At 39.8% G+C, this 23,392-nt stretch overlaps 2 protein-coding genes and 1 long non-coding RNA gene across 5 annotated transcripts; all 3 read right to left on the reverse strand.

Annotated features, from left to right (window-relative positions):
- Nucleotides 1-266: 266 nt before the first annotated feature.
- On the reverse strand, nucleotides 267-2,973 carry LOC147301565 (uncharacterized). Its single transcript, XR_015127271.1, has 4 exons — nucleotides 2,910-2,973; nucleotides 1,885-1,934; nucleotides 1,454-1,655; nucleotides 267-1,350 (listed from the first exon to the last, which is right to left on the reverse strand). It is a non-coding gene; the product is annotated as an uncharacterized LOC147301565 (long non-coding RNA).
- Nucleotides 2,974-9,113: 6,140 nt separating this feature from the next.
- Nucleotides 9,114-16,235, reverse strand: LOC147301566 (T-cell surface glycoprotein CD4-like). Its single transcript, XM_086284074.1, has 3 exons — nucleotides 16,097-16,235; nucleotides 12,333-12,647; nucleotides 9,114-11,829 (listed from the first exon to the last, which is right to left on the reverse strand). The coding sequence occupies exons 1-3, from the start codon at nucleotides 16,179-16,181 to the stop codon at nucleotides 11,711-11,713; spliced, it is 519 nt and encodes a 172-aa protein (XP_086140200.1). The 5' UTR covers nucleotides 16,182-16,235; the 3' UTR covers nucleotides 9,114-11,710.
- Nucleotides 16,236-18,182: 1,947 nt separating this feature from the next.
- Nucleotides 18,183-20,769, reverse strand: LOC147301567 (uncharacterized). 3 transcript variants are annotated; one of them, XM_086283026.1, is made up of 3 exons: nucleotides 20,655-20,769; nucleotides 19,416-19,730; nucleotides 18,183-18,382 (listed from the first exon to the last, which is right to left on the reverse strand). In XM_086283026.1, the coding sequence occupies exons 1-3, from the start codon at nucleotides 20,734-20,736 to the stop codon at nucleotides 18,246-18,248; spliced, it is 534 nt and encodes a 177-aa protein (XP_086139152.1). In that variant the 5' UTR covers nucleotides 20,737-20,769; the 3' UTR covers nucleotides 18,183-18,245. The 3 variants fall into 3 exon arrangements, with proteins under 3 accessions (XP_086139152.1, XP_086139153.1, XP_086139154.1); XM_086283027.1 differs by having other exon boundaries at nucleotides 18,233-18,382; nucleotides 19,310-19,730; XM_086283028.1 differs by having other exon boundaries at nucleotides 18,245-18,382; nucleotides 19,300-19,730.
- Between the last annotated feature and the right edge of the window lie 2,623 nt (nucleotides 20,770-23,392).

The following is a 23,392-nucleotide window of genomic DNA, read 5'->3' on the forward strand; positions in this document are numbered from 1 at the left end:
TTGGGGAACATTACCGGTAATAATCGTTTCACCCTGACCTGTATTGTTAGCGCCTAAGGTCAAAGTTCACCTTGAAAGGAATTTTCAAGAAAACATATTTAGTATAATATTAACAGGCATGGAAACAGCTGTACAACACACTTTTTATTTTTTCAATTTGACAACATCACAGTGACACCTTAACAGACTGATGTCATCATGTTGCCATAAAAAGATCATCAACGTTTTATTAAAACCCTTGTCCTTTTACCAGGTTGTGCTCTGTGACTTCTCTTGCTTTTTTTCTTGAGTTCTTGCTGGTTTAGTGTTTGAGTCTTCCCTCAGTATTGCATTCATGTGTCCGTGTTTCCTCCTTTATCTCACTTCCTGTCTTATTTTTACAGTTAGTTGCTTTGCTATTAGTTTTGCTTCCCTCGTGTTGTCCTCTGTGATTTAGGTAAGCTGTGTCTTGTTTCCCTGTTTGCCCTTCTATGTGTATAAATTGTGGTTAACTTCCACGAGTCTTTTGTCTGTTCTGCTTGCCCCACTGTGTTTTCAGGCTTTGTTTCAGTTTCAGTACTTACTTACAGACTTAAGGATGGCTGTCTTTACTTTCTCCAGATTCTCAGTCTTTTCTTCACTTTGCAGAAGAGTGACAGTGGAAGACATTTTTTGATCTTTGCAACCAGAACAAAATGAAAGCTGGAAAAAAATTCTATTTTTTACAGTTCACACAAAAAGTAATCTATAAGTTTTTTTCATTGTCATGTGACTCAGCAAACAGCAGAGATCTACAAGGGAAATGCATAGCATGGAAACAGAAGCAAGCCGAAAATACTGTGTATAGATGAATAAAGACAGAATGAGAGAACATCACACTCCTCAAATGCACTTTAAACACTGACAAACTATGAGCTGTGCTTGACATTTACAGCAGAAAACAGGAATTTAAAACATATTAAAATGAAACAGACTAAACCATAAATAACAACAGTATTTGGTCATCAACAAAACGGGTTCCTTCAGGCATTAAATAGCATGTTAGATGGTGTAGTACCTTTATATTTTTGTAAAATAAATAATTCCAGAAGTTCAGACAGCAGCAGAGTTATGCAGGACTGGCCGTCATTATACAAAAACGAATGAACTAAAGTGTGTGAAGACATCTTCAATCTGAACAGAGCTGTGAGGACAAATACAGCTTTTCCCTCAAGCATCAACTCTGTGCACACACTTAAATCACAGATCACAGTGACTCCACTGCAACACACACAGTCAGGAGGATATTTTGCTGAGGAGACATTTCTATAAAGGTTTCAACAGGAAAGCAGAATAATAAGAACCACAGAGGAGTCGTTGCATTGACAGCTCCTGCAACATAAACAGGATCCGGATCAGTCAGGTTAATATGAGTGACTCTTAAAGATTCTGCTGTGCATGACATGAGGCACAGCTGTGTGAGGGAGCTACAAACCTGACACGATGAGGTGAACTAAGCCCACCATTGAGATGAAGCAGTCGTAGGAGCCACTCTCTGACAGCTGGATGTTCTTCAGAATTATGGAGAAGTTTCCCTCTTTGTACTGATCAGGAAAACTCAGTATTCGACCTGTGAACATCTGGTCCTGATACTCAGCAGATAGCATGCCATCGATGACGTAAAACACAGGTTTGTCCTGTTTGTACCAGAAGAGAGGGGGAAGTTATTGGTGTAGACGCACGTCAGCAGGACATTTTCTCCCACCAAACCATGGACCGAACCACTCACTGTGACATATCAAACACAATAGTTGTACATACACTGACTTCACAGGCAGTCCAGCAGTGATGTAGGTGAGCTGCCTATCAAGAAAGACTAAACTGTGAAGTCGGAAGTAAGAGGAGGGTTACAAACCAGGACCTCACCTAGATCTGATCTTGAGTCTAAGAAGCAGGTGCAGTTCACTAAAACAACACTGTAGAGAAAAACAAATGTACAATATAAATCATCTGATAGGAAGGTCAAGCAATCATGCTTTCAACTGTAGCAAAAAGAACGTCCACAGAGCTCACAGTTTGAGTATAAGTGTAACAGTGTCACAGTTTGCGGGGCAAGCCATGTGTAAATTAAACAAATAAATAGTAGTGAATAAAATATTTTGATTCGCAAATCTCATTAACTCTTATTTTAATCACAATAGAATCCAGAAAATATATCAAAGGTTTAAACTGAGAAAATGAGCTTTAGTGCAGAGAAGCAGCGTTTCTGGATAATGTTCACATACAGCTTCTTCTCTCCACGATGATGAGTTTTAATGCTTTTGTGGAAGACCAGGGTAAGCTGTGTTCACAGACAGTGATTTCTGAAAGCGTTCCAATACTGATTTCTAACCATGTCATTTGGACAGAGTTTTCTTCAGATTCTCTGAATCTTTTGGCGATATTATGTACTGTGATAATAAATTTATACAAAATCCAATTTTTTCTATTAAATTTGATCCATGTAATTTTACATTCAGAAATCTTACGATATTGTTCCACAATTTGTAGATGCAGTTTGTTGCAGATTAGTGAACGCCTGCAGAAGATGCTCGTTTATATACCCAATCACTACCTCCCAGATACTGTCACTTAAGACTAGAAAAAACACAGTAACTAGAGAAATACAGTAAGTAAGATAATGCTTTGGCTCCTTGCTGTAATTAATAATTAACACTATAAAAACAGTGACTCTTAGCTGTAATTGTGTCTGACAGTGGGTAATTGTCACGGCTGGCGGAGGGAGCCGTGTGGTGTGGAGGAAAAGGAGGACCCAAGATGCAGCAAACTGATGATACGAGCGATGTTTTATTTACAAAGGTGGTGGTGACAAAAACAGGCAACGAGGTATGAGTACTTTACAAACGGAAACCTAAACTGGGAGAAACTAAATAGCAAACCTGAGACCGTACAAAGGGGGTGCGGGGCAGAGGGACGCAGAGACAGGACACCACGGAACGCAGAAATACACGGATGAGTGCAGACGAGCCGACAACGAACACAGACCGACACCCACTAAATATACACACACAAGGTAATCAGGTAATCACACACAGGAGGGAAGAACAGCTGAACCTAATACACCTGGGGACCGGAGGAGACAAGCTGAACACAATAACAGACACAGACCTTCAGAACAGAACAGGAAATCCAGAACACGAGCCTTCAAAATAAAACAGGAAACAGACTGATGTACAACACAACACGGGGACATGAACAGAGCACCAAGGACAGACACAGGTAGGGCTGACAATACACCAAACTTCAGGTTAACCCTAACTAATACAGATCAGAAAAAACGCAAAACGCTGGGTCAACGACCCAGGACCATGACAGTAATAAAGCAAATTCACTCTGGAATGAATTGTTATTGATAGTAATTGGCACATCATTGAATTTAATTTCATGGAAACTGACTTTCACCATAAAACAGACACAATGCAGAGCAGTCCCAAAAGATGGCACAATAACATCATAATCTTTTGTCACATTTATGTTTTCAAGGATAATATACAATAGAGCGTTGCAAGAAAATGCCACACCCATCCAATACCAGGCTAGTGGAAAATTACAGGACTGGAAACCAGACCCAGTGCCAAATAAGGGAAAGACAAGTATATCACGGCTCCTCCGCAACATTTTAACTAATAATATTAATATTCGTGATGTGTTTTTACTGCTTCGGTGTTGTACCCTTTCTCTGTCTGGACCACTGGACAGAGAAGTCCATGGTCCCGTGCAAAACTTGAAACTTCAATCTTTTAATAATTTTTGAAAACGTATACTTTGAGTTTGCTCATCTTGTCTCACAAAAGAAAAGCTTTTTGTTACCAAAAGCTCTCAATAGAAATTCTTGTGAGTTATGATTCTTTTCCCCACACTGAGCCATTACAGCCAGTTTCAGGGTTCACCCACTTGCTGAATCAACTTTAACCCCTGACTGTACACATTTTCCTGTTTAGAGGCAAACTCACCCTCTACAATGTAGCAACAGGAAATAGAAATCTATTTTTAATTTCCTTCTTTTTCTTTATATTCAAGCTGAATTCAATTAAAATAAACAAATTAGACTTAAGTTTGTATTCCCATCTTCAAATGTTATTTTATTATTATGTTAATACAGCACAAGCTTTGTACAAAATAGAAACGTCCTCCAAAGAGATACTTTTTACTTTCTTACTTTGAGTACATTTCAGAGCCTGCAATTTTTTTACTTTTACTTGAGTAAAATCAGTCCATCAGCTTTTACTGGAGTATTTTTTAACAGTACTATCTGCACTTCTATAGATTAACTAGGTATACAATGTCTGTACTTTTGCCAATTCTGCATTTTATTCAAAGCAGCTTTATCTATAAGTTGATTCAGAATTTTTAAAAATGCTCCTCAAGGGTTCGGGTTAATGGGTTAAAAGAGCTCAAATAGGTAAAAACTAAGAAACAGCGAGTAAGTGGCGGTCAATGTTGAGTACAATAGCTAATGCTTCTGTCAGCTAAGGGCTTTTTATTTTTTATTTTTGATGAATCTTTTCATTGTTTTCTCACCTAACTCTCACAATCATTCTCATTCATCCATTCACAAACTCCAAACTTGTTAGTGCCTGTCATGCTTTTTTCTCTTTTTTTCTCTGCTTTGCTGGTGACTGTGACTATCCAAGTAAAACTTGAATACAGTTAATCTAAAATACACTTAGAAAGCATAGACATCTTACCAAGTTCACTGTCTTCCAGCACTCTCAGTAATGCCTCGCATAAAAAGAAAGATGGAATGGACTCAGTGCTGTTATCTCTAACAAGGAAGAGACCAATAGGATCATGGGGAAATAAAATGAACCATAAAATGTAAATGAAATGAAGAGGGACAGCCTACTATTCATGCTATAGCCATCACCTGGTGTTACAGCCGAACTGAGTGAACTGGTGAAATGAAATAAAGAACACCATTGTTGTTGTTTTTTGTAATTTTAGTTTCGTACATACTGCAGGTGTCTGGAAGTTTTGGTTGCCCTACCTAAGCATCTACCTAGCTAAAGCTAAGCAAACATAAAGGAAGTAACTTTTTTCAAGTAGCAGATAATTTGTAAAAGCAACGTTTCTATCAGTTAAAAAAAACAAAACATCAGTGAACACACAAACTGTGTGTGTGCAGTTTGTCATATGTCAGATATTGGGTGTGTGCATGTGACATCATGTTTTTTCATATTGTTACACATGCAGCTAAACAAACTGAGGTGAACTAACTATGTTATTTAAAGCTTGCATGGAAATCCTCTGCAAGTTAGTGCAGGATAAACAGGTTAGTTTGTTAGTTAGTTTGCTGCAAAATCAGCCTCTACAATAAAGACAACAGAAAATAGATATATATTTTATTTTCCTTCTTTTTCTTCACATTCAAGCTGATTATAATCAGAATTAGAAGTATTAAAAAAAATATACTAAAGTTTGTCTTCCCATCTACTGATATTATTGTATCATTATGTTAACATAGCACAAGGTTCAGTTAGCTTTGCACAAAAATAGATGCTCACTCAAAAGCAGAATTTGTCAGCCATGATCATATGACATTAAAGTATCCAGATTACAAATGCAATGTCGATGACTTTTGGGGTGACTGTGGGTTTGTGCTCCACCCCACGGCTGTATGTTTCCCGATTTATGAAATCCTGGAAACACCCCTGCTTATACCTTCTTTTTTCTCCAATTTCCCTTTATCTTTTTGTGTTTTAATAATTGAATATGTTCATTTTGTGTGATAAATATTTTGTGTGTGTGCATGCTTTCAGAGATATTGGGTTTCTGTTCACAGTCACTGCACTGATTGAAGGCAGAATAAATAACATGAAAACTTTCAACCTGGCAGCTGTGTAAGGTGAGCGATTCTCTAAAAGATACACGCAGACATCATCAAACTGGGGCTCTTGTAGAGATGTTACCCCAGAATTGATAGTTTCTCTTCATATCTTCATTTTTGCTCCATGGATAGATGATCCAATTTGTCTTGGCCTGAGGCAGGTGAACAAAAACAAAACTTTTGTCCAGCAGTACGACTGACTGTCCACTACTGGGAGTCTGATGTTTTGCTCACCAGGGTAGCAAGTCGGTCACGTGACTGTATACTGTATGATGAGATAAGTTCATATTGCTTGAATGTGTTGTTACAGTAAACAAGAGCAGAATAAATGAAAACAAACTCAACAAAAACCTCTCAGCTTTGAAATGAAAATACACCAGAATGTATCAAAAATGAATCAGATGTGCAAATATCACATTATTATGAACAAGAGCAGCTTAAAGAACCCCCAGAAAACCCCGAAAGACATTTCAAAGAAATACATTTAAACTTCTTGAACATCACATTGTAATACCATGGCCCTTGTAACCCACTGTTTATTTCTGGCCACTAGCTCCCACAAGATTTGGGTTGGGTCCTGTAGGATGCCAGATGCCAATGCTGGGCTCTACCACAGAACTCCAGGTGTGTTTAACTCCTACTTCATATGCAAATTTCAGAGGTGAAATGAAACCCTGCCCTCCTACGTACACACTGGCAGTCTCAAAAAAATGATTAACGATTTTTTTTGCACTAGCAGCAGTAGTGAATGACAGTACCGACCAGTCTGTGTTGGAAACCGTGCTTCATTAAGAGTTAATGAGAAAGATCAGAAATGTGAGGTTTGTAGTGAGATGCAGGTGGCCCGGCATTGACTTGATGTCTCCAGATGAAGGTCCAGAAAAATTCGTCTCAGGTTTGGAGACACATTTATCTGCAATAAGATAAACCACATGAGGCAGTAGCTTTGATATCACTTCTTTTTCTTGCATCCTATACATCTTCTAATGATATAATGTGGCATAGGATTCAGAATGAAAAGAAACTTCTGAATTATTAATCCAAGCAGTTTTTCACACTGGGAAGATGCTTCTTTATTGACTGTAAGAACCAGAAGAGTTTTGAGTGCTATAAGATTATATGCTGTTTGTGGGGAGTGTGATCGGTAGGAGTTCTAATTTAACTGTATTGTTTGAGCACATTAACTAAACCACATGCCATAGATGGGAAAATGTTGCTTACATCGCTTCACTGAAATTGGATATTCTCCAACTATAAGATCTCTGACGGTTGTTTGACATCATTTATTATGCCTGCCTGGATGTTTTGTTTGACCACAGTGATACGAGCACACTGAGCTGTGGGAGGAGTCTGAGTGCGACCAACCTGACACAGTGACCTCGATGACCTTGAAGTCCATCTGTGGGATGATGCACTTATAGAAATTGCTGTCTGATATCTGGATGCTCTTCAGGAGGACAGAGACGTTTCCCTCTATGTACAGATGAGGAAAGCTCTGAACCTGCCCTCTAAAAGTCTGATGTTGAAAGCAAACATCTGTGTTGCCATCAGTGATGTCCAACAGGATTCTGCCTTCTCTGTCCTCCCAAAGAACCTCAAACCTCTGAGATAAACGCTGCAGCTCGGAGCAGATGCAGGGCAGCAGGACGTCATGTCCAGCCGGAGTGCAGACATCCAGAATGCTCACTGACAGATACACAATGTGTGTAACAGGAATAGGACGATATATAAAAGCATGGCTCAGTGTGAGCTACACATGAGATAATGTTTAGCAAAGCCCCTCACAGATCCCAGTCTGATCTCTCTGTTCTGAAAACATCAAACACACTGATCACTGCAGACGTCTGCGGGGGATTTAAACCCTTCCAGTGATTGAGAACGAAAAGGAACACAGAGGAAGACTCACCTTTGTCAAAGCTGATGATGAAGATGGTGAAGAGGACAGCGGGGCTGTAAAGCAAAGATATAATGTGTCAACACACGACTGCAAATATATCTCAGTGAGAGCAGGTGAACTACAGGCCTCTCCCCAGTCTCTGAATACTGCAGTTTGGCTGAACAGGGCACAGATACAGGCCACTTTAAACTCTCAGCAGACCACAGGTGAGGCAGCGTTTTAGCTGCAGACATTAAATTGGATATGTTTGAAAAGACCCGAGGAACTCACAGACAGCGCATACAAATAGAGAACAGGCTCTGGTGATTCTGCAACTTTGCAGTCACTGTGTTTTCCATGCTCCCCTCCGACTGCAGCTAGCTACAAAGTGATCAATCCTAGCTATTTTGTCAGCCTTCCTGGTGCTGCCCACTGAACTCACTGCATTTCCTGTGCAGCAGAGCCGCAGACCACACCCTGCAGCACACCCAAGGATTTGTGTGGCAGTTTCACTTTTTTTGCCATGAACGAACACAAATTATATTCTGACATCTTGAGATTACAACTAATTCAAAACTCTGCCATTCATTTGTCCCATTGGAGCTTAGTAAGGCATCATATGCCCCGTCGGATACTAATATCACACAAAGTTGCTTGACTGGGCAAAAATGGGCAACTCTTATAACCTGGTAGGAAACACAAAGAATAATAAATTTCAAGTGTTGAGTTTACAACAAAAGCCTCAATTGTGTCATTTATTACAGTAAATCACAACGAAAGAGCATTTTAAAAAAGGCATTTTAATAAGTTTCAACCAGAAGTGGCTGTGATGGAGCCAAGTGGTACAACTGGATGCATATAATTATTATATTTCTACATATACAATTATAGTATTGATATATTTAAGCAGCTGAAGTTGGAGCAAAAAGTAAAAAAAAATAAAAGCATGTGAACTAGACAGAAATGGCCATCATAGACGGTTAAATCATATTTGATCAGAGACTGAAGCTTTGAGCAACACCTAGTGGCCGTATGACACCGCCGCTCCAATACAAGCTTCGTAATTAAAGGTCCATCGTCCATGAACCACTTTTTTAAATCGTCTTCAGTGCAGAAAAATGCATGTGACCAAGGGCGTCACATGATTGGATCAACACTATCAAATGGTCCAAACCATTTGATAGTGTTACGTAACGTGTGAGATGCGTGTGAACGTGTTTTTGAAAGCAGGAGAAAAGAAACTAAAAACTGTTTCCACAGGCACGCCTTCTTCCAACCACTGCTTTACACAAGTTTATAGATCCATCTTTGCAAAACTGTATTTATATCATTTGCATAAGCCCAAGTTACAGCCAGCACTTTGTTACAGACACATTCTTCTGCTGTCTCCTATTTCACCACTAGATGTCGCTGAAACTGAGCTTTGAATGAATGAAGTGGTTCAATACTGGTGCATTTCTTCATTTGGGCATCACAAGTTACACCCAAAGCCATCAAGCTGCTGTTGAACTCCAAGTTTAAGGAACACGTATCCCCAACAATATGTCACTGCTGCACCACTAACTTATCCAAAGAGTGTCCATCAGTCTTGAACAAGCTCTGCTTCTGCCCTGTGCTCTGCTACTTGCACTATAGTCTCCAGCACATCAGTCCATCCACACAGAGCCACAGCCCTGAGCTTCGAATGTGGTGGAGGAAACCACGCAGAGAGCTGGCTCCAGGCTGGAAGACTGTGCTGAAACTAAAAGAGTGCTTGTGATCAAAATAAAGCCTTTTAGCACGCCAAGTGTACGCTGTGTGCATCCAGTCTCTTCACAGTGACAAAAGCATCATTTGCTGCTGGCTGACTGTCTACAGTCATAGACACAGTGACCTCAGTCCCTCCCCTCTGTACAATCTCCTTGTTGTTGTGTTCCACTTAAAATGTGTAAACATTAACGCAAGCGGGCTTCAACTATTTCAGAGCTGCTGCTGTGATTTCAGTCAAATCGAATCTTTTGATGTTTGGTTTTAGTCTTTTTCATTATTAGTGCATTTATAGCAAATGCCAGAACCCAGACTTAAGAAGCAGCATCAAGCTTGTGATAACAAATGTTTACCTAATTATAAAAAAACCAAGAGACCAAAGGTGTAATAACAGCTGTGTATTGTCTTTTATATCTGTAGAAAGTATTTAAACCCAGGGCTTTTCCGGTTCAGGAGAGACTGCTGGTCGTTTGTTCTGCGATGGCTGCTCTCGCCAAGCTTGGTTATGTTTTTTTAAATTTTTTATTAAAGGATAATAGCTACTACTCACCGTTTGTCTGCAAACTTTATTAAACGAAAACTTCCACAACACTATAAAACAGCAGGGCTGGAATGCATTGTGCAGACATAATTTTTGCAGTCCGACTTCTGCATATTGTAGCGTCAACATGGAAGACATCCGCATCACATTGTTAAGGAGAGACGAGTGTAAGAGGAAGTGTATCAGAGCATCAGTCAGCTGCTTCAGGTCCAGCAGGAGGCGAGGAATCAGAGAAAAACTCAGAGTTTGTTGCAGAAGACCTGGCAGTGAGCAGGTGAGGTTCACAGAGTCTATTGCCATGGTAACTGACTCAGAGTTAAGTAAATTCTCATTCTGGAACAGAAAACCTCAGTGTCCCTGATCTCAGGATTAACAAAGTTGTTAACTACACCTGCTTCCAGCCCAGATTAACAGATTAACTGATTGGTTGACAAGCATCTTTTTTTGTTGTTTTTCAAAGAAAGATAACTCCATCTCCACCTTCACAATGTAATTTCTAATAGTTAAAATCATCCTGGTCACAAAAGATAAATTCAAACAAAAGAGGATCCAGTTATGTTCTCTGAGGGACACCTTGAGAAAAGTTTCTTACTACATGTTCCACTTTAACAGTACAGAAAAGCCAAATATTATTTGTTCTAACTACCAAACAGTGCTCCTTAGTGTCTTGATGCATGCTCAATCGTTTATACTGCACTAAACTGCCCAGTATTTTTGTGCAACATTTGAATAACACAAAGTTAGTCTATTTAGTTTGGTTTTCAGGATGTTTCACAATAAAAAAAAAAACATAATTTATTAAAACACACCAAATCCAATATGTGATTACAAATTATTACATCAGACATTTAAATGTACAGTCTTTACCTTTAAATCTAACCTCTCTTCTTTCTCTCCTGTCCTCTTTCTTATCTTATCTTATCTTATCTTATCTTTTTCCATCTCTGAGTGAAGTTAGCGCATTCTTTTTTCGCCCTGTGAAATACAGCAGCTGGACCTTTAGCTAACGACACACTGTGAGACAAATTGAAATCAAACAATTTGTGTGTTTGCTGATGTTTGTTAATCTGATAGAAACACTGTAGAAATTTTGAATCGTGGAGAAACGTTACTCCCTTTATGATTATTCCTATTCTGTAGCATTAGCTAGATGCTGAGTACAACTTTGGGACACCTGCACTGTTTCCGGCCCACTTTAACCCCCGAGTATACAGCTATTGATGATACTGTTGAAAGAAAAGTAAGGAGTCTGTTTTAAAAATGTGAGGAGTAGAAAATACAAATATTTGTTTAAAAATGTAGGAAGTAAAAGTCAGAAGTTAGAAAAATAAATATTCCTGTAAAGTACAGATACCTAAAAACTCTACCTAAGTACAGTAACAAAGTAATTACGTCCCACCTCTGGTTGCTGGTACTGCTGTTCACGCACCGACAGCTAACGTGTTTGTTACTTTGACACATTTGCTGCATCTATTTTTAGTTTTTTTTTTTTATTGTTTTCTCTCAGCTTCTCATCTCCACTTTTAGTCACTTCTTCCACACTACATTTTTCTAGCTGAGTGAGCGCACAGCAAAGTTAGGGAAGGGACATTACATTAAAAGATGTGACTGAAAATGAACAAATGGGCTGTTGTCCATCCTTGTATTGTGGGTGCATAGCAGCACTTCAAGCCGGCCCGTTGGCCCACTGGGAAATGCCAGATTACCAGTCCAGCCCTGGCATTAACTTTAAAGAGCAGAAAAGCACAAACAGAGGAGCAGAGAGGAGAACCAGGTGGTGGCTGAAGGAGGTTACTGTTGCACCATGTGATGTGGGTTTCTCTGCAACACAAAATACAAAACATAATTTTAATAAGAGTTGACAGTATGAAAAAAACAAACCAAAAAAACATAAATTATTATTTTTTCTTTCAAGGAAGAAAACCTGAACTTGTGATCCTCATTTAGACTGAAACCAGCTACAAGAAGCACATCCTCTTAGTGGTACAGTAAATTAACCATGCATTCTAGTGAGTCAGTAAGCTCTCGATGATCTGTTTCCTGTTTGATCCAATTGGTTTTTAACATTACTGCTGCTTCTAGAAATAAACCTGACACTGAAATACAGGAATATAATTTGTGAGTTGATCAGAAACAAGCAATAGATCATCTTTAAACACAAGGACCAATTATACAAAACACCCACAAGAAGTTCTGTCTGCTGTCTGCTGTTCTGTCATCTGATGCCACAGGTGTAAGCAGTCGTTCCGGTGTAGCACATTTAATCTATTGATGTTTGTCTGTATTCCACCTTCCTAATAAGGTGCTCGTGCTGCTGAACTGACCTGTGACATTCAGAGTCATCTTGGCCTGATAGTCCACTTTGGGGATGTCGCACTCGTATGGGCCGGCATCGTCCATCCTCAGATCCTTTATGAGGATGGAAAGGTTTCCGTTCTTGTAATAGTCTGGGAAGCTGAACACTCGACCTGTGAACTTTGCATCTATTTTATCCTGTCTGCTGTTGATGATGTCCAATACAACTTTGTCATCCTTGTCCCTCCAGAAGGCAGTGACCGGCTCGGACAGCTGGTTAGAGCAGATGCAAGGCAGGAGGACCTCATCCCCGATGAAGCCAGTCCTCACAGACTGGCTGCTGCCTGCAGGACAACAGGACAGGTGAGTAACAGGTTACCTGTGCACAGCTCCACCACAGCTCTTTGGTTTAGCACATTTGGTGACCTCAGTAACACAGCAGAATCAACACTTACTGGATGCTCTTCTGCTGGAGGACAAAGTAAAAAACTCAGCAAAAACTCGTGAATTTCTCCAAACATAGAGAGGCCTGTCACTTTTTACTATCATTAAAATCCTCCACATAATGATGAAAAGACTTGAGCTCCAATCCTGGATGCTGGCTTTTCCATTGCTGCTGCACTGCCTAATGAATACTCAGTGCTGTGATGAATCTGAATGGCTGTGAGTGAGTGACCTAAAAACATCAACACCTCATTGCAAAAGTCATTCACTCAAACAGAAGCAGTTCTTTACTGCTATCCCTGCTCAGCTCTAAATCTTTGTTGTTGGACTTTAAACGGCCTCAAAGACTGCAGACTACGAACACATTTTTCAAACTTGAATCGAAGTCCTTCAAAGTTCCTCCTACGCCTTGATTTTCAGACTTGACTTCATTGTAACTGAAATCTATACAGATTCTTTCATTATATTTTTATTATAAACTGAATTATTTGTAAACAGTATAGATGAGGTACACTACATTCCCCAAAGTATTCAATTGTCTGCCTTGACATATGAAGTTGAGTGACAGCCCATTCCTAATCCATTTAACATTCTGTCATTGTCCTGGATCTGAGCGACCCAGGGTCCCTGAGCAGTTATGGACATGTGTATTTTTGGTGCTGCTGTCCCTCGTCTTCCTGGTTTGTGTCTGTGTGTGCGTGTCTGTGTGTACTGAGCACTGGTCTACAGGAGTCTTCAGGCCTGGTGGGTGTGCCCTACCAGGTGGCTGGCCACACCTGAGGAAATGATCACACACACCTGCAGCTGATCAACCATCATCGAGGGAGCTACAAGGCAGTGTGGCTGAGAGCTCCTCGACGCTGGATCGTCGAGTGACTTCCTGTCAGTTTCTCAGCAAATGTGCGAAGTAAGTGCCAGTCTGCTGTTGTGTGAAGGTACTCATAGCCGCCTTTGTGTGTGTGTTTCCCAGGATGATTTGTGGAAACGAGGAAGCAGCTGACGCAGTGTACATAGGGAATGGGGACACGGAGCATGGGTGTAGGGAGAATGGTAAATGGCCTGTATTTATATAGCGCTTTACTAGTCCCTAAGGACCCCAAAGTGCTTTACACACCCATTCACGCACACATTCACACACTGGTGATGGCAAGCTACATTGTAGCCACAGCCACCCTGGGGCGCACTGACAGAGGAGAAGACAGGGAGCGGGAGTCGGGAACACACTGGGGATTTATCATTGTGTATTAGTTACGACACTGTAAATAAACGCACTGCTTGCATTGAAGAGTTCTGCATTTTGGGTCCTACTTCCCCACACACCCACAGTTGGCCAGTGCTAATTGTGACACATTCAATTCAATGTTTTTTTTAATATTGCACTAAATCAATACAACAGTTACCTTAAGGTGCTTAATATTGTAAAGCTAAGACACTTGAATGATACAGAGAAAAGCCCAACAATCAGACAACTCCCTATGAGCAACTACTTTGGCAACAGTGGGAAGGAAAAACTCCCTTTTAACAGGAAGAAACTTTCAACAGAACCAGGCACAGGGAGAGACAGCCGTCAGCTGTGACTGGTTGGGGATGAGAGGAAGGAGACAGGACAAAAAGACCTGCTGTGGAAGAAAGACAAAGATGAACATTTCATAGAGCCGTAAGGACCCCACGGACCAATGGATGAAATCAAATGTAATGTCCTTTTCTGCTGGACAAAACAGATATAATGCACTCAGGCACACAAACATATACATCAGCGATTCTTGGCCACCTTGCAGCCTCTTTATTCTGTGCATCACAGTATCAACAGATGCCTTGATCAGCTCTGCTTTTCACTTACATGCAAGTACATACTCACAAAACTGGATCTAAATGCTCTGCTGCTCACAAAGGAAACAAAAACTAGTTCCTTTTTCTGAATTTAGAGAAATAAAATTTTTCACTCTCCGATCTCTGTTTCTTACTGCTGTAGATGTGCGTTCATCCATATATCTTTTTCTGCTTATCCTGGGCTGGACCGTGGGCACAAAACCCTAAGCAGAGAACCCCAGACCTCCCTCTCCCCAGCCACCTCTTGCAGCTTGTCAGGGGGAACACCAAGGTGTTCCCAGGACATGCTGGAGAGATAATTTCTCCAGTGTGTCTTGGGTCTGCCCCGGGGCCTCCTATCAGATGCCCAAACCACCTCAACTTGCTCCATTCAGTGTGGAGATAGTTCATCCACTCCATGTTTAAAAGAAAGGCCAGCTACCCTTCAAAGAGTAAGCTGATTTTTGCCGCTTGTGTCCAGAATTTCGTTCTTTCAGCCAATAACCAAAGCTCATTAAAATAGTTCAGGGTAAGGACATAGGTTGAATTGAGTAAATTGAGTGCTTCGCTTTTATGCTAAGCTCTTCACCACGATGGACCGGTACAGTGTCCGCATCACTGAACCTGCGCCAATCCGTCTGTTGATCTCCAGCTCCCCCTCTCTCATTTACAAAACCCAGAAATACTTAAACTCCTCCATGTGGAGGTTCTGATTCTCATTCCTGCTGTGTCACACTGCAAATCGCTCCCGACAATACCCTGAGTTGAAGTCCTGGTGCTGTACATGTTTTTGTTTTTTATGTATATATTAAAGAGAAATCACAATCAGACAAGGTGTTTACATTCAGAAAATAACTATAATGTGATCAGTGGAAACTACTGAATCATTAAGGCTGCTTTCTAATGCACAGTAATGGACCTATAGTTCCACACAGATGTTGTTTGTGCATGTTTCCCCTGTTTGCTCGGAAGAACCTGGCCTGATGCAATGACATGAGTCAAAGCATCAACAACATTATCATCACTGAAGTAAAGAAAACAGTAAACTAAAATTAGAAAACCCTGTGTGGCAACTGAAGAGAAAAAAATCCCCATCTAAACCCAAAGAAAAACAAGTTGAAAACCATAATTACAGCAGAGATTACAGGGCTGATCTTCACCCACAGATCCAGACCTCTAATTACAGCTGAGAGCGCTACAGTAGCATGTGGAGGTTTACTCGGCTGGTTTCAACAGGCATGCCTCAGATACCAGTGGTAGGAACTAAAACTGAGATAAAAAAAAAACAAAAAAACCTGCAGACAAATTGAAGTATTCTGTCCTCTAAATTAGGTACAACAAATAGAATAGAATAAAGCCCACCACCCTCACACCTGGTGATCTTTGCTCAACATTCTCCCCCCATGAATCACAGCACTTATATCAGAGAGTGTGTACTAATCTCACCTCACAGCTGTCAGAGTCTGTGAGCTGGAAGGACTCTGAGGTCGTTGTTTCTCCCGATGAATCACAGTAAACAGGTTTTAAAATATAGTCTCACCTGAGCTCAGACTGCACAGCAGACACAGCAGCATCACCGAGCTGCAGAGAGGCGAGCACCGACAGACACTTCTGAGGATGACCATACTTCTTGCTGCTGGTGTCACAACTGAGAGAAAAATGGATCCTCCCCGAGATGAGCTGTGATACCCAGCAGGGCTGTCCTGCCTTACTTTACTTATTTATTTTGTTTATCTGTCTGGTCTCCGCCCATAACCACGGCTGCGTCTTAAAACCAATGCTTGGAGATGACAGAACTTCAGTTGTAAAAAATGCTAGCCAAGTGCCCATTGCTATTTAAAAAATGCAATCTTTCTGAGCAGCTTCTGGATTCTTATTCAATCTGAAGAAGTGCTAACTTTTTCACCCCGTAACCCGTTAACACTCAGGGCTGGATCTACATGGGTGGCTTGGGGTGGCATGTGCCAACCTAAAATAATCTCTTGCCACCCTAGTTTTGTATATGACAATTTATTTATTAAAATAAGCCAGCATTAACAATGTCACCCTAGCTACAATTTATATTGAATATAAACTCTAAAACTGAATATATTGCATTGTGTTAAAATCCACAGTTAAAAATGATTCAGCCCATAGCGCAGACCGGCTTTATTTCCTGTTGTCAGCAGCAACCAATGCCTATGAGTGCCTGTGGTCTACAGCAATCTCCTGTGGACATTTTGAAAGTTACTCCGCGCTGGCCACCCGTCCTGATTTACTGGGACCAGAACTAAGGGTACAATGATCAGGTGATCTTTTTTATTGAATAAAAAAGATGTATAAATACATAAAATTACCGCTATACTACATTTTTATGTAATAATTAAACATCTCCATCATTAGCATGTATGCAGTGGGTCCTCCTTGTGGCAGAACAAAAGAAAACTGCACAGAAATGTTTAGTCTTATTTAGTTTTAGTCGGGTTTTTATTAAGAATGATAGATGAACCTGCAATATCACACTTAGCGACACAACAAAGGTAAATTCTAAAAAACAACCACAGACGGAGGAAAAGAAAAAAAAAACCTACACAGGCTACTTTTTCCTACATTTCCCACAATGCATCCAGATGTATGTATCAGGTATCAGTTCAATTCCTTGGATTTGTTAGTCTGCCTGTCAATAGATCCTGTTTCTTGGTTTCTCTTTTACTTTTACTGATTTCAGTTTGTGTGCTGGAGGAGGAAAATAGTGTAACAGTCTGCAGCGTAGAGATGGACATAAATTTTATTTTTTATAAAAGGACGAGAACACGATGGTAAAGTGCAAACTCTGTTCAGAACAGAAACGACTGCTTTCTGATGCTAACACAGCTTTGGAGCTTTGCAGCCATGCTAACACATGCTAACGCTAAGCTAGCTAAGAACCCAGAGTGTTGATAAAGCTTAATGAACGCTGACCCCAGTCCAGCAGCCAGACCCCGAACTTCAACAGGTAACAAACCTATGAGCGGTCTGGCTGCAGCGTCCATTTCAACCCGTTTGTGTTGATACAGTAAAATCATCGTGGCAATCGCATTAAAGTCTCTTTGTGTTGTTTTTCATCTTTGCTTTGTGCTGTTGGTTTTGTGTTTACCTCAATCATATATCAACTAAACAAAGTAACAAAGAAAACTTATGGAAATGAAACATTTTGCAAACAATCCGTTGCTCAGCATCAGACAAATGACGAGCAGAATTATTCTAGTGAACTAAAACTAAAAACAGGAGATGGCAAAATTACAAACTTTCTTTACTTAAGTAGAAGTGCAAATGCCTGTGATATAAAATACTCCAGTAAAAGTTAAAATACTGAAGAAACTTTTTTTTACACAAGTAGACAAGTAACTCTGAAATGTACTCAAAGTAAGAAAGTATAAAGAATTGAATTGAAGAACAATTCTACTAAATTCTACTTCACTGTTGTACGAAGGTCACTCTATTAATATATTAACATAGCTACTAAAGTGCCGCTTAATGGTTGTTTATAAAGTGCTCAAACTGTGAGTGTTCAGGATATTTTGTACTTATTTGAATCAGAAACAACAGTTGCAGGAAATATAAAACACAGCAGATCAGAGATATCAATTATTTATTAATAAAGGCAATTTAAACAAGACAATACTTTAAGGTGTAATTGAGCTAAACCCGACTTAAGTTTGAACCTGTGTTTACTGTAAAGAACAGAAGAGCACAAACAGAGCAGAGAGGAGAACCAGGAGGTGGTGGTTGGAGCATGTTACAGCTGCACCACTAATCGTAGCAAGGTCAGGATGTGGAGTTGTTATTTTAATAACACCAGGTTTTTCTGCAACACAAAAAAGTTCCAGTTTAATCAGAGCTGAACATGTAAAGAAACACTGAAACACCGAACTGGTGAAGATCATTTGGACTGAAACCTGCCAGAAGGAGCGTATTCTCTTATCTCCACAGTAGAATAACTGTTCATTATAGTCAGTGTTTGAGCTGTAGATGGGCTGTTTCCTGTTTAATCCACTCTGTTTTTAACACTACTGCTGCTTCTTGAAATATACCTGGCACTGAAATACTGAAATAAAAAATGTGGGCAGACAGGAAACAGGAAAAAACAAGGAAGAAAACATCTTTAAACTGAAGGAATTGAATCAAACTGGAGAAAAATCATACAAAACACCCACACGAAGTTCTGTCTGCTTCTGATGCCACGAGTGTAGCTAATTATTCCACTAAGGAATATTCAAGCCACTGATTTTGTCAGTATTCCATCTTTGCATCAAGACACCTATCAAAAAGGACCCAGTGTTTGCTTGTCCACATATGGCTAAAAAGAAGACTCAGAATAATTTTATGAGACAGTTTGGAACAATTTGTTATGAATCCAAATAAAGATATGAGCTGGATTAAGGCTTAAAATTCATTTAAGGAAAAAAGCACAGCTCACAGAATATTGTTCTTTTTCTTGTGGTGCTGCTCTTGCTTTCAGATGCAAATTTCCACTGAATTAAAAAGTCATGTTAAATAAAAGGAGTTAAAATGGTAAGAAAGATGGTCGAAGTTCACAGGTTTCAGTGCAGTTTTCATCTTTGTTAGTGTGATCAACCCAGCTAGCTTCAGTAGGATTTGGTGTTTACTGATCCTGCATGACTTGAAGGGCTGAGTGTGGACTGTAACATCTGACTTTTATTGCTTAAATGTGCTGCAAATAAAAATTAATGTGAACCAAGAACACCTGATTTGAACACTCACTCCAACTCACTGATGACTGCAGCGTGGTCCTTTTCTGCACTTTTCAAAGACCCCTGAGCTGCTGCTGCACAAACACTGAGGTGTTCCTAATAAGGTGCTCATGCTGCTGAACTGACCTGTGACTTTCAGAGTCATCTTGGCCTGATAGTCCACTTTGGGGATGTCGCAGTCATACGGGCCGGCGTCGTCCGCCCTCAGGCCCTTTATGAGGATGGAGAGGTTTCCAGTCTTGTAATGGTTTGGGAAGCTGAACACGCGACCTCTGAACTTTGGATCCATTTTATCCTCTTTGCCGTTGATGATATCCAACACAATTTTGTCATCCTTGTCCCTCCAGAAGGCGGTGACCGGCTCAGACAGCTGTTCAGAGTAGACACAGGGCAGGAGGACCTCATCTCCGATGAAGCCGGTCCTCACAGACTGGCTGCTGCCTGCAAGATGACAGGACAGGTGAGTTACAGGTTACCTGTGCACAGCTTCACCACAGCTCTGTGCTTTAGCTCACTGTGTGCAAAGTCTAGTAGAAAATGTGAATGTAGTATTACTACTGCGACCATCACTAAAACAAACCAGCTAACTAACTAATGTATCAAAAGTTATCCTTGAAATGCTTGGCTATAAAATGAATAGCCACAGGGAACATTATCCTCCATGGAGGGTACCACGAAGAGAAGAACCATCAGAGCTGCAGAAGGCTGTGATGAAGAAAGGGGTGTGTAACCCTGAAGGACCCGACACGGCTCAGAATGCTCATACTTCATTTTATTCACAATGACTGAGTTTGTTTGCAATGACTGTGTTGTCAGTTTTTCGTTTCTGCTGCAGCCGTGCCGCAGACCATTAACCTGTTTTTGTTTTTTTTTTAACTATGTTTCATCCAGTCATAAAGACCCCATGGAGTGTCTGTTTTCTGCATAGTGGACAAAAGGGTTGAATATTTGGGCACAACAACATGCACATAGGCGACTTTCAGTGACCATGCAGCCCATTTTATTGTGTGAGATAGTTGGTATCCACAGTATCAGACTCCCTGCTCAGCTCTGCTCTTCGCTTATATGTAAATATATACTTAAAATTGTGGATTTAAATCATTTGCTTCCCACATAAGGAAGAAAAACTACAAAGATCCCTTCTCTGATTTCATGGCTCAAATGTTATTTTTCACTCTCTGGTCTCTGTTTCATACTGCTGTACATGCATTCTGTACTGATACAGACTGCACTCTGTAAGTCTCAGATATCAGTGGTGCAAGCTAAAAGGACGACGCGCCCCACCGACACTCTGAACTCTTTATTGTCCTCTAAAAATGACACTTTCAGATTTCAGACTGGCTCTTCTTTAAACTCCTCTCTTACCTGAGCTCAGACTACATAGCAGACACAGCAACCCCACTGAGGTCCAGAGATACAAGCCATGAGGGTGAACAGGCCACGGCATGGACACGAGGATGAATACTTCCTGCTGCTGGTGTCTATTACAGTTATTTTTGGAGACACATACCAGTCAACTTTACTAAGACTACGTGGTGGGATTTATCTGGGGTGAGAGTGTGCAGCTGTGACATGTGGAAGGCTCAGTTCTGTAACTCTTCATTTAGCCCTCATCCTGCATGTTTCAGCTGAGTCCCTTTCTGCTCCACCATCATATCATTATTTTATTTATTTATTCCCCTTTTGTATTTCCTTTTCCTCACAGGAACTGGGGACCCACGAGGCAACTGGATTACAGCAGTTCATTCACTGTTGCTCTCCTGGATCCACTGTCTGCAAGCTTTTCACAGGTGGAGTGTCCTGGAAACAGGGTGAGGTGGAGGCAGATGATCTGCTGTGGTGACCCCTAAATTGAGCAGAAGTGTAGGAAGTCTCTTGGAAGTGAAGACCTCCTTGCACTCTACGAAGACCAACCTCCTGTTTGAAGCAATATTAGAAATCAGTGAAGAAGCTACTTCACCTCCCTCGCTAACACAACGCCCCATTACATTAACAAAGGATCACCTGCTTATTGATAACTGGTGGTTTGTTCACTAGTCTTCGATCAGCTCCAGCCTGGATTCATGGGAAAACAACATTTCCCATAATTCTCTGCACATTGTCAATAGAGCAGATTGGTCATTTTTGTGTTCTGATGATTTTATTCCTTCTTGGGACCTTTATGAAACCTTTGACTCTGTAGAACTTTAGATAACTTCATGTTTCGAACTCTGACACCAGGTGTTTGCGCATGATTGTTGGTGTTTCCTTTTTTATTATTGAAGGGACTTTACCTTGCAGCATAAAGCTGGCTGTACCAGAGCTGCATTTCAGTTAGAAAAACAGTGAAATTGGTTCCCTGTTCATATTTTTACAAATAAATAATCATACAACCTTTGACTTGTTTTTTTTATTAATAAAATGTTTTGCTTATAGAATAATTTAGAAAAAATAATTCTTCTGCCTGCAGTGGAAACTGTTTGAAAGCGAGGCCTCAGCAGTTTATTTTGAGTGAAACTCAGGTTTCAGGTTTCATGTGAAGAGTCCAAAGAAACAAATGAAGATTTCCTGTTTGTTTAAAACAGCGATTCCTCCGAACAGCTCTAACTTTAGCTCTTCTTCATCAGTCACACACAAATAATCTGTCACATTAACAGGAAAAATACTTCAACTTCAAAAACGTTTTAATCTGTTAATACACACACAGACATATTTATTGATATAGATAGATAGATAGATAGATAGATAGATAGATAGATGCACACACACACACACACACACACACACACACACACACACACACACACACACAGAGAGAGAGAGAGAGAATCGGTAGACACAGTTTAAACAAAAAAAGGAAAGAAAATTTATCTCCAGGGAAATGCAGAAGCTGGATGTGTCACCAAGTGGAGACACACCTTCACTTCTCCAAACACATTTTTATCAAAGAGTTCAGTGTTTTTACAGCTCAGTCGAACTTTAAACACTAACAAAATGCAGTCTGTCCGAAGCAGAAACCAAGAATTTTCAACATACTAAAACTCAAACCAACTGAAGAATCAATAATGTATTTTTTAATGCAAACAAACTGACTTCCTTCACACCTTAAATAGCACACTAGACAATACAAACATTTCACAGTCAATATAATGTATTTAAAACAAGTATTTAAAACAAAACAATACGTGCAGTGAGAGATTCAAATGTTTCTGTAAAGTGCAATATCTTTTTCACTGCTTTTCCAGCAATGATTGTAATAATCAGTGTGAAGAATTTGCTGAACTTTTGGTGTATGTTTCTTTCTTTCTTCTTTTTATTTTTTTTCCTTTTGCACTTTTTTTAAAGAAATAATTATATAAATATATAAATGAATAAATAGTCAGTGCATCTTTTTTCACTTCAATGTAGCAGAAAAAACAAATCTGTACAAAATTTTCCATTAACAAGATGACCTCTAAGATTCGCAAACTTAATTGTGAACTTAACACTGCACAGTAGTGTGTTTGCATGCATGTGTGGATGTGTATGTGCACATGCATGTGCATGTGTGCTTGGTTATTTTGCTTGGTTGGCCTGCAGTGGTATTCTACATTGAAAAATTATAAGAAAACCTATTTGAAAGGGAGATTTAAGTTGATTTCATTGATACATGTGTAGATTTTTTTTTTTACATTGTACAGGCACAGTGCACATATAAACATTTTTGAGTACTTGCAAATTGGTTTAAAAAGAGTTTTTATAATGGTTTTATGCCAGTTTTAGACAGGTTGCAGGTTTTATACTGGTTTTCAAAAGATTGCAGGTTTTATACTGGTTTTCAAAAGGTTGCAGGTTTTATAAAACAAACATTTCTCTAATCATTTCTGTCGTAGCACTAAATCTGTATATTACTAATCCTCTCTATTGATTATAGTTAAAATGGTTTGGAACAATAAATAATTTTGAAATAATTGGTTGGCCAACTGTCTTGTTTTTTATAGGAAATGCAGAGCATTTTTGAACTGAAATAAAATGAAATGTAAAAAATATAGTTTGAATATATGTAAATCAATTACCTGGCTTCAACACAAACATATTAGTTCATGTTAATTTGGTTCGATGTGAATACATTAGGTTGGTTAAAT

This window comes from Aulonocara sp. 'chitande type north' Nkhata Bay, linkage group LG23 (genome assembly GCF_057382095.1).
Source record: "Aulonocara sp. 'chitande type north' Nkhata Bay isolate Kocher_YH1m ecotype deep benthic linkage group LG23, A_spYH_male_GT1.1, whole genome shotgun sequence".
Lineage (NCBI taxonomy): Eukaryota > Metazoa > Chordata > Actinopteri > Cichliformes > Cichlidae > Aulonocara > Aulonocara sp. 'chitande type north' Nkhata Bay.

What these genes read in the sequence shown, in the direction of transcription:
- LOC147301567 (XM_086283026.1), bottom strand. Translation starts at nt 20,736, where the DNA reads ATGCCGTGGCCTGTTCACCCTCATGGCTTGTATCTCTGGACCTCAGTG. An exon ending in GCTATGTAGTCTGAGCTCAG is followed by an intron (nt 19,731 to 20,654) that starts GTAAGAGAGGAG and finishes GTCATCTTGCAG; the next exon opens with GCAGCAGCCAGTCTGTGAGG. An exon ending in GATGACTCTGAAAGTCACAG is followed by an intron (nt 18,383 to 19,415) that starts GTCAGTTCAGCA and finishes TTTGTGTTGCAG; the next exon opens with AAAAACCTGGTGTTATTAAA.
- LOC147301566 (XM_086284074.1), bottom strand. Translation starts at nt 16,181, where the DNA reads ATGGTCATCCTCAGAAGTGTCTGTCGGTGCTCGCCTCTCTGCAGCTCG. An exon ending in GCTGTGCAGTCTGAGCTCAG is followed by an intron (nt 12,648 to 16,096) that starts GTGAGACTATAT and finishes GTTGTCCTGCAG; the next exon opens with GCAGCAGCCAGTCTGTGAGG. An exon ending in GATGACTCTGAATGTCACAG is followed by an intron (nt 11,830 to 12,332) that starts GTCAGTTCAGCA and finishes TTTGTGTTGCAG; the next exon opens with AGAAACCCACATCACATGGT.